We start from the raw sequence: 13,476 nt of genomic DNA on the forward strand, positions 1-13,476 counted from the left end.
ATTTGCTCCTTGGCTGATGACAGGTGATACAGGGGACGGGGTATCGTGACATCACGGCCTGCCCCTCGTGACATCACACCCCGCCCCCTCAATGCAAGTCTATGGGAAGGGGCATGGCGGTAGTCACACCCCCTCCCATAGGCTTACATTGAGGGGCCTGGCCGTGACATCACAATACCCCTGTATCGCCCGTCATCAGCCACTGAGCAAACATAGCTCCAGGCTGCTGATGTACGGGGGTGCTGCAGTAGAGATCGCGGGGGGACCCTGATGACAGGTGATACAGGGGACGGGGTATCGTGACATCACGGCCTGCCCCTTGTGACATCACACCCCACCCCCTCAATGCAAGTCTATGGGAAGGGGCATGGCGGCAGTCACACCTCCTCCCATAGGCTTACAATGAGGAGCCTGGCCGTGACATCACAATACCCCGTCCCCTGTATCGCCCATCATCAGCCACGGAGCAAACATAGCTCCAGGCTGCTGATGTACGGGGGTGCAGCAGGAGAGATCACGATCATGGGGGTCCCCAGCGACGGGACCCCAGCGATCAGACATCTTATCTCCTATCCTTTGGAAAGGGGATAAGATGTCTAGGGGCGGAGTACCCCTTTAAAGGAAATAGAAATTTGGTATTTTGGATCTTAAAAAGGAGCAGTCAAATGTAGTGTCTGACCGCTAAGACCCTCCGCAATCTACTGTACAGTGCTCCAGCTCTCCTGGCACACAGAGCGCCCTCCATGTCTATGGGAGAGGCAGAGATACACAAGCTATATTTCCGTCTCTCCCATAGAGATACATGGAGGGCTTGTGCCGACCCTGCTTTGGATAAGGGATATATTTTCCTACATGGGACTTCTCCTCTTTGCTCATTCTGGAGATAAGCAGTCAAAGGAGCCACTTATCCCAATCTCACTACTGCAATAAATATGCATGTTTTGCTATCGTATTCCACTGTCTAATGGGTTTCATTTGGAAGTGTCTGGAATAGCTGGTGGAACAGAGAAGAAAAGGCCCCAAGGTGATGTTACCAAACAACCATAGGTTCATGGGGATGGGGGATAATCTAGGCCCCTTCCATCCATTCCTATTTGGAGGCATGTGAGCTCCCCAATGCTTTATGAAAAGCCATACAACAGTATTGGATTGTGTAATGGTCTCCATCTTACTTTACAGTCTCAATACACTCCTGCAGGCTTCTCTGGAACTTCTCGTTTTTCTCATAGGTCTCCAGCAGAGCAATGGTCTCCTCGTGATTCTGGCAATACTCCTTGTACACGGACTCCAGCTCCATGCGGTGCTCAAGGAAAATCAAACCTGTGTAAACATGGAATGAATATTATAGATGGTGATATCATCATCTTACACTATGTCAAATGAGGAGAAACAAAGTACTAGATTAAAGAGTTTTTCTTGTGGCTCTCCTTACCTTACATCAGTATTTCCCAACCAGGGCCCCTCCAGCTGTTGCAAAACTACAACTCCCAGCATCCCTGGACAGCCGAAGGCTGTCCAGGGATGCTGCGAGTTGTAGTTTTGCAACAGCTGGAGGTACCAAGGTTAGGAAACACTGCCTTGCATATATGGGCTGCCCGGCCCTACCACAAGCACAGAAAAAATGTAGCGTGTGGTTGCCCCATTTGACTTATCATGTTAGCCTTTGGCAGTCAAGGCATGCTGGGAGTTGTAGTTTTGCAACAGCTGGAGGCACCCTGGTTGGGAAACACTGTCATAATTATACAGGCTGCCCGGCCCTACCACAAGGCACAGCATGCAGTTGCGTTATTTGACTCATGTCAGCCTTTGGCTTTCTGGGCAAAGCTGGGAGTTGTAGTTTTGCAACAGCTGGAGGCACCTTGGTTGGGAAATACTGCCTTGCATATACGGGCTGCCCGGCCCTACCACAAGGCATAAAAAAAAGTGCAGTGTACAATTGCATTATTTGACTTCTTATGTTAGCCTTTGGCTGTCCGAGAATGCTGGGAGTTGTAGTTTTGCAACAGCTGGGGACACCCTGGTTGGGAGACACTCTAGGCTATGTGTTGCAGTTATGGGTTTGTATACTTTAGCTCAGTAAATGGGTAGTATATAGGTATATATATAGTAGTTTTCCTGAGCTAAACTGCCCCAGTAAGTGCACCATAATCTCTTTGGTATGCTAAAAAATAGTACTTCTTAAAGGGGTACCCAAGTGGAAAACATTTTTTTTTTTTTTTATCAACTGGTGCCAGAAAGTTAAACAGATTTGTAAAGGACTTCTATTAAAAAATCTTAACATGCTGGGAGTTGTAGTTTTACAGCAGCTGGAGGCACCCTGTATGTGAGGACTACATAGGCCCCGTGGTCAGAATCATGTAAAACCTGTATGAGAGGATGGCATACACTGGGTCAATAGTCAATAGTTAATTATACTTCTAGGATTGATTAAAGGGGTGATGGATTAAAGGGGTACTCCGGTGGAAAACATTTTTTTAATATCAACTGGTGCCAGAAAGTTAAACAGATTTGTAAAATCTTTACCCTTCCAGTATTTTTTAGCAGCTGTATGCTACAGAGGAAATTCTTTTATTTTTGAATTTCTTTTTGTCTTGTCCACAGTGCTCTCTGCCGACACCGGATGCCCATATCAGGAACTGGTCCAGAGCAGGAGAAAATCCCTATTGCAAACCTCTCCTGCTCTGGATCAGTTCCAGACACAGACAGGTGCCAGCAGAGAGCACTGTGGACAAGACAAAAAAGAAATTCAAAAAGAAAAGAATTTCCTCTGTAGCATACAGCTGCAAATAAGTACTGGAAGAGTAAAGATTTTTTAACATAAGTCTTTTACAAATCTGTTTAACTTTCTGCCACCAGTTGATAAAACATTTTTTTTTCCCACTGGAGTACCCCTTTAATATAAAGAGAAGCCATCCATTGAACTCTCTATAGGCCTCGTACTCACCGACAGAGTCGCAGTTCTCCAGCGCTCCCAATAATGTCTTCGTCACACTGATCACTGAATCGATGTTCCCAAACAGAACATCAAAATCCACATTTGTCATCTGTTGGAGAAACAGAGGTTGTATTAGAGGCAATGAAATAAAACATAGGCTTGGGCTCTGTTCACATTTTCAGCCTCCTTTGCAGGTTTTGGAATATTTGTCAGGGAAGAATGGCGCAACATGCACGGCAATTCTTCCCTTCGAAGCGTAAAACATCCAGTAACAGTACCCGATAAACCCCCTTATAAGTCAATGGGGTCAGTCTGGCACTGATGGTGTCTCTCATGTACCAAATCCATCAAAGCATAAATTTCTTATTGTGCTCGAAACGGAATTCGCAGCGCAGATGTGAACAGAGTCTAATCCCAGAACAAGGCAAGAAATGTGCAAAAAAATTATGATGTCAGAAAACTTTGTAAGAAGCTTCGCAGGTCGTAAGTGAATAGGACAATCTTGATCTTTCATCTAAAAGCTCTAACCTCTATAGACCTAATACTTTTCACAGCTGAGAGTTTGATACAGTTATATTCAAATCAGCCAAATCCTCCTTGAGCGTTCCTATACTGATACATTGTAACAAACTATCAGAACAGCAGAGAGATTTAAAGGGGTACTCCGGTGAAAACCTTTTTTTTTTTTTTTTTTTTTTTTTTTTTTATCAACTGGTGCCAGGAAGTTAAACAGATTTGTAAATGACTTCTATTAAAAAATCTTAATCCTTCCTGTACTTATTAGCTGCTGAATACTACAGTGGAAATTCTTTTCCGTTTGAAAAACAGAGCTCTCTGCTGACATCATGAGCACAGTGCTCTCTGCTGACATCTCTGTCCATTTTAGGAACTGCCAGAGTAAAAGGAAATCCCCATAGCAAACATATGCTGTTCTGGACAGTTCCTAAAATGGACAGAGATGTCAGCAGAGAGCACTTTGCTTATGATGTCAGCAGACAGCTCTGTGTTTCAAAAAGAAAAGAATTTCCGTTGTAGTATTCAGCAGCTAATAAGTACAGGAAGGATTAAGATTTTTTAATAGAAGTAATTTACAAATCTGTTTAACTTTCTGGCACCAGTTGATTTAAAAAAAAATAAAATGTTTTTCACCGGAGTACCCCTTTAAAAAGGGTCTGCTTGAATCGCATTTGCACCTCCTATCCGCAGTATTCTGATATATGCTACTATGAGGTCCTGTGTTTCCCAACCAGGGTGCCTCCAGCTGTTGCAAAACGACAACTTTACTAGACATGCTAAAAGTTGAAGTTTTGCAACAGCTGGAGGCACCCTGGTTAGGAAACATTGATGATGGCAATCAGATAAATACCCTACCCTTGGACCCTATTGTTGGAAAATAAATAAATGTTGTACTTTTTTTTTTACTGTATATTTCTGCATGTACAGCGAATGGTATGCCAGACATATGACAAAAGGAAACACTCAGCATACACTGGGTCGCTGGGGTCCTATTTATACTTACGGGCCTTTTAAGAGAGGTTCTGTGGGCCCTGTATGGAAGGACTATATAGGCCCTGGGGGCAGGATCATGTAAACCCTGTATTAAAAGAATTGACCCTATATGGCATACACTGGGTCAACTGGGCCCTATTTATACTTATAGTATGGTAAACTACCAGATGGATTAAATAGGCCTTGTATATAGGAGGATCTGTAGGCTCTTGGCGGCAGGTTCATGTAGGCCATGTATGGGAGGATTATGTAGACCAGTGTTTCCCATCCAGGGTGCCTCCAGCTGTTGCAAAACTACAACTTCCAGCATGCCTGGACAGCCTTCGGCTGTCCAGGCATGCTGGGAGTTGTAGTTTTACAACAGCTGGAGGCACCCTGGTTGGGAAACACTGATGTAGACCCTGTATGGGAGGACTACATAGGCCCTATGGCCAGAATCATGTAAAACCTGTATGAGAGGATGGCATACACTGGGTCAATAGTGCCCTATTATACTTCTAGGTTAGTAGACTACCTGATGGGTTAAAGGGCTACTCCGGTGGAAAACATTTTTTTTTTAAATCAACTAGTGCGAGAAAGTTAAACAGATTTGTAAATAACTTCTATTAAAAAAATCTTTACCCTTCCAGTACTTTTTAGCAGCTGTATGCTACAGAGGAAATTCTTTTCTTTTTTAATTTCTTTTTTGTCTTGTCCACAGTGCTCTCTGTTGACACCTCTGTCCGTATCAGGAACTGTCCAGAGCAGCATAGGTTTGCTATGGGGATTTTCTCCTGCTCTGGACAGTTCCTGATACGGACAGAGGTGTCAGCAGAGAGCACTGTGGACAAGAAAAAAAAATTAAAAAAGACAAGAATTTCCTCTGTAGCATACAGCTGCTAAAAAGTACTGGAAGGGTAAATATTTTTTTATAGAATATTTTTGTTTTCCACCGGAGTACCCCTTTAAGTAGGACTTTTATGGGAGGTTCTGTAGGCCCTGTATGGCATACACTGGGTCAATACTAAGTATTTATACTTATGGGCTAGAAGTAGAGATGAGCAAACTTACAGTAAATTCGGTTCGTCACAAATAGAGATGAGCGAACTTACAGTAAATTCGATTCGTCACAAACTTCTCGGCTCGGCAGTTGATGGCTTTTCCTGCATAAATTAGTTCAGCTTTCCGGTGCTCCGGTGGGCTGGAAAAGGTGGATACAGTCCTAGGAAAGAGTCTCTTAGGACTGTATCCACCTTTTCCAGCCCACCGGAGCAGCTGAAAGCTGAACTAATTTATGCAGGAAAAGTCATCAACTGCCGAGCCGAGAAGTTCGTGACGAATCAAATTTTACTGTAAGTTCGCTCATCTCTAGCTAGTAGCAACAATTGTGACAAAACCGTAAACACACCCTAAACTGTATAGCAAACTCCCAGCTGTAAGGAGTATTAGGTCTGTACATGTTTTTAGCCTCTGAAGTGTAAATCCGAGTCTTCCCAGCAAGTAAAAATATGTTTTATTACACAACAATTAAGCTTTATTTTCATAAAACCGTGTTCTGCATTATGTAACTGTGAATTCAGGCGCAATAGGTGGGGATCTTACTTGGGTGGCCTGTAGGGGGAGCATGATGTGCTCCACGCATGTTTCCAGGTCTCTCAGGTAGTCCTGCTCGGTCTGTAACAGTTCCTCGATGACCTTCGACCTTTTCTCCAGCATCCTCGTCTCAGAGTTCTCGGTGGTAGACGCGGCAGATGGACTCTCTTCCAGGGTTTCGGGTTGCGAGGACAACAGCGTCATGTCTACAAAGAGAAGGCATTGTCCTGTGAAGGCTACTCAAACCAGCAGACTTCACTTCTAAATCACTTCATATTATGGATAATCCCTGTTATTGCAGAAGGCCTCGACGTGCTTTATCTGCACCCTACTGGCATCACACCAGCACTCCACATGTCCAGGACCGCTTGTCAGACCACGTATATTCTATTAAAGGGGTACTCCACTAGAAAAAAATGTTTTTTAAATCAACTGGTGCAAGAAAATTAAACAAATTTGCAAATTATTTCTATTTCAAAATCTTAATCCTTCCAGTACTTATCAGCTTCTGTATACTACAGAGGGAGTTCTTTTTGTTTTGAATTTCCTTTCTGTCTGACCACAGTGCTCTCTGCTGACACTTCTGTCCATTTTAGGAACTGTCCAGAGTAGGAGAAAATCCCCATAGCAAACCTTTCCTGCAGTGGACAGTTCCTAAAATGGACAGAGGTGTCAGCAGAGAGCACTGTGGTTGTTACAGAAAGGAAATTCAAAAAGAACAGAACTTCCTGTGGAGCATATAGCAGCTGATAAGTACTGGAAGGATTACGGTAAGATTTTTAAATAGAAGTAAATAGATTTTTAAATAGAAGTGATTAAAAAAAAAATGTTTTCCAATTGAGTACCCCTTTAAATATACCCAATCAGCAAATGTACAAAAATGGGAGGAATTTAGAGAATTAAAGCAATCAATAGCATCATCTTAGATATAATCTGTTAATAAAGTGCAGAGAATTACGCTCTAATCTCTCCCACCGCCACCTGCTTTCTGAACTAATCTCCTCATTTCTTGACTCATAAGACGGGAAACAATGAAAACACATAAACTGGATAAACTCAGTGTTGACAATGTCTCAGCTTAGACCGCAGCTTGGATGCTTCTGCCACCATATGTTACAATAAAGCACACATTCAGCTCTGCTACATCTGTTTATCATCCAGTATGTTACTACATGGACATTGGTGGCAGAGAGTTTCGCACCTGCACAGTACAGAATTTATACTGAATTCATGAAAATGTATTTCTATACGTGACTGGAGGATCATGTTGGGGCAGGGAGGAGTAATCCCACACCCAAATATTTTCTTTCATTTTAACTTTTGCTAAATAGTTTTTTTTTAAATGAAAAACTGCATAGGTCCTGGGACCGATTACTCCATTGGCAGCATCCTCAAGACTTTCACCATTCATGGTTTTCACAACCACATTCACATCTATGCAGTCCACTCTGTCCTTCCCAATGGGATACTTATATCCTAGTGCCTTTTGTGGCATTATATAGGTGGTGTATAGTTCTATTATGTGGCCTCTATGGCCCAGATTTATCACAGAATGTCTACGGTAGAGGTATTTTCCCACATTTATTTGGGTGGTGGGTTTGCCTAGCGTGCATCTTATTTATCAAGAAGGTGCAGCAGGATGATGAATTTTGCGCAGCTCTTCTGTGGTGGGAAAAGCTCTACCACATACACTTTTTCTAGACACTTGTGAGGGAGAGAAGTAGACACTTTCCTGGGTCCTGAATTTGGAAGGTTAGGTGTTTTTACTTACTTTCACAGAACTGCCGGGAAATTTTTACTTGCATTTTAGACGATACAAAGAAATTTGATTGCGGTGTCTAAGGGGTTAAAGCCGGGCATCACTGTGATTGGTGATGTCTGGCATTAGAGATGGGTCCTGGTGGCAGAAAGCCACCAGGACCACCCAGCTATGACCCCCGCTCAGCTCCTGATCACGTCTCATAGAAGGGGAGTGGGACGCTGTCGTCCACAAGAGGTTAAAGGTTGAATTGCGGAAGGTAGAAGTGATTCTCATGCCTACTGGTAGGGGGTGTAGCTTTGCGCCTAAAAAAGTACCTTTGCGCACAAAATAGCGACTTTTGACAAGAGTCGCAAATGATAAATTTGTGACCACCGCATGGTCAAAAAGATAAAGCTCTACAGGTAGGCAAAAGAGTGAAACTATCTATATCAAAAGACACATAAAAGTCTCAAAATATGCTGCTTGCGCCTGAACTGTGCCAAAACAGACAAAAAAAATGCTCTAAAAGCAATGATAAATCTCACCATATATGTACTAATATCGGTTTACTACATAGTACTCATATAGACAGTGGTTTACATAGAGCAGAGAGTCCAATACATGCTATTTCAAGCCATCTTACATAGGCTTTGAGTGGCAGAACCACGTAGGCCCTGTGTGGGAGGAATATATAGGCCCTGTGTGGGAGGATTATATAGGCCCTGTGTGGGAGGATTATATAGGCCCTGTGTGGGAGGATTATATAGGCCCTGTGTGGGAGGATTATATAGGCCCTGTGTGGGAGGATTATATAGGCCCTGTGTGGGAGGATTATATAGGCCCTGTGTGGGAGGATTATATAGGCCCTGTGTGGGAGGATTATATAGGCCCTGTGTGGGAGGATTATATAGGCCCTGTGTGGGAGGATTATATAGGCCCTGTGTGGGAGGATTATATAGGCCCTGTGTGGGAGGAATATATAGGCCCTGTGTGGGAGGATTATATAGGCCCTGTGTGGGAGGAATATATAAGGCCCTGTGTGGGAGGATTATATAGGCCCTGTGTGGGAGGATTATATAGGCCCTGTGTGGGAGGATTATATAGGCCCTGTGTGGGAGGATTATATAGGCCCTGTGTGGGAGGAATATATAGGCCCTGTATGGGAGGAATATATAGGCCCTGTGTGGGAGGAATATATAGGCCCTGTGTGGGAGGATTATATAGGCCCTGTGTGGGAGGATTATATAGGCCCTGTGTGGGAGGATTATATAGGCCCTGTGTGGGAGGATTATATAGGCCCTGTGTGGGAGGAATATATAGGCCCTGTGTGGGAGGAATATATAGGCCCTGTGTGGGAGGAATATATAGGCCCTGTGTGGGAGGATTATATAGGCCCTGTGTGGGAGGATTATATAGGCCCTGTGTGGGAGGATTATATAGGCCCTGTGTGGGAGGATTATATAGGCCCTGTATGGGAGGAATATATAGGCCCTGTGTGGGAGGAATATATAGGCCCTGTGTGGGAGGAATATATAGGCCCTGTGTGGGAGGAAGATAGACCTTTTATGGCAGGATTACCAGGCCTTGTATCAGAAGTTCTGTAGACCGTGTATGGCAGGATTTTGTAGGCAATGTAGGGGAGAGATATAAACCTTGTATGGCAGGATTACGTAGGCCTTGTATGGGAGGTTCTGTAGACCATGCGTGGCAGGATTATGTAGGTCCCGTATGGGAGAAATATAGACCTTGTATGGCAGGATTACGTAGGCCTTGTAAAAGAGGTTCTGTAGACCATGTGTGGCAGGATTATGTAGGTCCTGTATGGGAGAAATATAGACCTTGTATGGCAGGGTTTACTACATGGGTGGCAGGATCATGTAGGCCTCTTATGAGAGGTTCTGTAGGCCCTGTGTGGAGGATTATAGACTGTGAATGGCAGAATTACGTAGACCTTGTATCAGAGGTACTGTAGGCTCTGTGTGGCAGGACCACATAGGTCCTATATGGGAGGATTATGTAGACCCTATATAGGTCCTGGGTGGCAGGATCACATTAATACTGTATGGGTGGATCATATAAACTCTATATGGGAGGATCAGGAAGACCTTGTGTGGCAGGACCACATACATCGGATTTGGGGGAGGAGTTATGTAGTATTGTGAAGAAATGTGTACTGGATCCAGCAATTCTGGATTAAGTAATCCACAGCGTTAAAAACTTGCAAAATAGCACTCACGACACACTACCTAGCCAGTGATACACTGCAACATGGACGCGTTTCGAGCGCATGCGCTCGAAACGCGTCCATGTTGCAGTGTATCACTGGCTAGGTGGTGTGTGTCGAGAGTGCATTTTGCAAGTTTTTAACGCTGTGGATTACAAATAAAGTTGATGTTTTATGGAATTGCTGGATCCAGTACACATTTCTTCACAATACTACGTATCAAGCTGGGCCAGTCTGAGGATCCGTGCAAGACCAGTGGGAGGTGAGCTGAAGATTTTGTTTGTACTTTCATTGCACTTTGTCTCAGGAGTTATGTAGACCCTGTATAGGAGGATTATATAGGCCTGGGTGGCAGGATCACATAGGCTCTATATGGGAAGTTCATTTAGGCCCTGAAAGATACCTAGCACCAGTTTCTGTAGATGGGGTGCATCATACCATAGTCGATCAAGCACAGTACTGAAATAATATTTGGGCAATATTATGTCAAAAAAACATTCTCTCCTTTCAAAACAAGAGAAGGGGTTACTTACATACGCCTTTCCCAGGAAAGCCTCTACAGACTTTGATTTATTTGTGAATACAGTAAGTTCAGAGAAAAGCCCTGACCACATCCAGAGCCCCTACCAAAAAGAGAGGGTGCACCTATCGCAAGAGAACAAGATAGGGTGCTGCCTGGTGTTCGTTCACCCCTACACCCCAGCAATACAGGGTATATGAAAAGGAGCAGACATTTCTCTGTACTATGTCTCACTGCACAGTTACAGGAAGGCGCACTACTCACGATCAGGGTGTATTATTTGGAACAGGTTGGGCACTAAAACCTTTGACACGATAAATGACGCCGTAACAATGATCACCCGGCAACGCAAACAAAACAAATAATTCTGTCCTCAGCTTTATCACATCCATCACTCACCGAGAAAAACAGGTGTGAGGATTATTTGTGAAAGTCTGTGTAGGAACGCCAAATGCTCAATAGGCCCCTACCTCACATTAGAGGCCTAATGGAGGACCAGACAGGTAAACAGTACAGCTAAGAGGTAACAAATGCCGATCACCCAGCCATGTCGAATATGTCTGTCAGGCTAGATTCATATTGGGGGAGATTTATCAAAACCTGTCCAGAGGAAAAGTTGCCCAGTTGCCCAAAGCAACCAATCAGATCACTTCTTTCATTTTTAACAAGGCCTCTGCAAAATGAAAGAAGCAATTTGATTGGTTGCTATGGCCAACTGGGCAAATTTTCCATTGGACAGGTTTTGATAAATCTCCCCCATTGTGTTTAGAAGGTGGAAAACTTTATTTTATTTTTTTTAAATGAACTGGTGCCAGAAAGTTAAACAGATTTGTAAATGACTTCTATTTAAAAATCTTAACCCTTTCAGTACATTTTAGCAGCTGTATGCTACAGAGGAAATTCTATTCTTTTTGAATTTCTTTTTTTTTCTTGTCCACCGTGCTCTCTGCTGACACCTCTGTCTGTGTCAGGAACTGTCCAGAGCAGCATAGGTTTTCTATGGGGATTTTCTCCTGCTCTGGACAGTTCCTGATACAGGCGTCAGGTGTCAGCAGAGAGCACTGTGGACAAGGCAAAAAAATGTTTTTTAATTTCCTCTGTAGAATACAGCTGCTAATAAGTACTGGAAGGGTAAAGATTTTTTTAATAGAAGTCATTTACAAATCTGTTTAACTTTCTGGCACCAGTGACCTTTAAGTCACAGGTATCTTTCAGCATCCTACAAAGAAGGGATGCCGACTACTGTGGCAGAGCAGCGGGTGCCATTCATTTCAATGGGCTGAACTGAGTAACTAGGGCCATATACCCTATTTTAGCCTGGCTAGACAACTCTTGAGTTTGGTTAAAATAGCATATATGGTGTGAATTGAGTCACTAGGAGTTCGGGCCACTGAAATGAATGACACCGCTGCTCTCCACCACAGTATATGTCGGAATTAGAGATGAGCGAACTTACAGTAAATTCGATTTGTCACGAACTTCTCGGCTCGGCAGTTGATGACTTATCCTGCATAAATTAGTTCAGCTTTCAGGTGCTCCCGTGGGCTGGAAAAGGTGGATACAGTCCTAGGAGACTCTTTCCTAGGACTGTATCCACCTTTTCCAGCCCACCGGAGCACCGGAAAGCTGAACTCATTTATGCAGGAAAAGTCATCAACTGCCGAGCCGAGAAGTTCGTGACGAATCGAATTTACTGTAAGTTCGCTCATCTCTAGTCGGAATCTCAACGGACATCTGTAACGGAAACACTAAAACAGAATATAATCCCTGGCCTAACTTCTATAGAACAGGTGAACAGCAGCTGCAGGACACATCAGGCGCCCCTTATCTCACAAGGATATAGAAACATCACAACAGGAAAAATTCACCATGTCAGCCGACGGTCTGCCTCCAGCCCTCATACAGTGTGTCTCCAGCTGCTGCAAAACTACAACTCCCAGCATGCCCGGACAGCCAAAGGCTGTCCGGGCATGCTGGGAGTTGTAGTTCTACAACAGCTGGAGACATGCTGTTTGGAAAACAATGGTGTATGGTGTAGGAAGTTGAGATCTAATGAGCCGTTTGGTGACGACATTACATTTTTAGAGCGGCTAAATTGTGCAATATAAGTAAATTGTCTTGCATTATGCATCTGTGCATTTTCACCGTAAATTGTACTTAATCGTAAATGCACAATATTCAAGGTTAATGGGAAACTACAACTCTCAGCATGCACTCCATAAAAGGTGACGTCCCTTGATAAAGTCAAGCCAGATAAAAAGACGTATGTCGGGGTAGGCAGTGTCAGCGCACCACATGGGTGAGTGTATGGTATTTATTATTTTGTGATGTTATAACTGTATGCGCATTTACAATAATAGAGAGTCTCGTACCACTAGGTCAGGATTAGGACTGTTGTCCAGGACCCTCAGTGTACCTTATTGCAGCTGTACAGTTATCAGCTATATACTGACCCTTTATCTCCCCCATGCAATCTTTTTTTATGTGGTTAGTAATACATATACATATTTTGTGATTTAAAGGTGTTTAGCTACGCTGCTCCTTGCATGTTTTAGCTACGCTGCTCCTTGCATTTTCAATTTACCTGTATTTTAAACATGATCTAACTAAAGTGACTATTATTTTTTCAGTAGCTATTGCTCTTTTTCCTTTTTTTGTCAAATAGTTCAGTTGGAGCTATACTGTATATTAGGATAGAGAGACCCATGGCACCATGAATACAGTGTGATTCATTTAGTGACTATGGGGACTATATATTGTGGTGTTCTGTGTCTAATACTCCATAAAAGGTGTAGATGTACAGCAGCATACAAAAAAAAAAAAAAAAAAAAAGGGTCTTGCTAGATTGACTACTTAAAAGCTGAACACTTAGCAAGTTACGGAGCAGTAAAAAACAGTGTGGATGAAGCCTATGGCCTATGGCTGATCCTCGCCGTTCCGGACATGTTCCTGCAAGGGAAGGACTAGAAACCGAT

General features: G+C 43.4%; 1 protein-coding gene across 4 annotated transcripts in view; it reads right to left on the bottom strand.

The window, feature by feature from the left end:
* Positions 1–13,476, bottom strand: part of DNMBP (dynamin binding protein) — a 156,700-nt gene that overhangs the window by 19,361 nt on the left and 123,863 nt on the right. For all 4 annotated transcript variants that reach the window (XM_056529713.1, XM_056529714.1, XM_056529712.1 and 1 more), the window contains 3 exons: positions 6,026–6,222; positions 2,945–3,044; positions 1,173–1,320 (listed from right to left, as the gene is read on the bottom strand). In XM_056529713.1, the coding sequence (XP_056385688.1) occupies positions 1,173–1,320; positions 2,945–3,044; positions 6,026–6,222 (445 nt within the window). The remainder of the gene's footprint in view (positions 1–1,172; positions 1,321–2,944; positions 3,045–6,025; positions 6,223–13,476) is intronic.

This window comes from Hyla sarda, chromosome 7 (assembly GCF_029499605.1).
Source record: "Hyla sarda isolate aHylSar1 chromosome 7, aHylSar1.hap1, whole genome shotgun sequence".
Classification (NCBI taxonomy): domain Eukaryota; kingdom Metazoa; phylum Chordata; class Amphibia; order Anura; family Hylidae; genus Hyla; species Hyla sarda.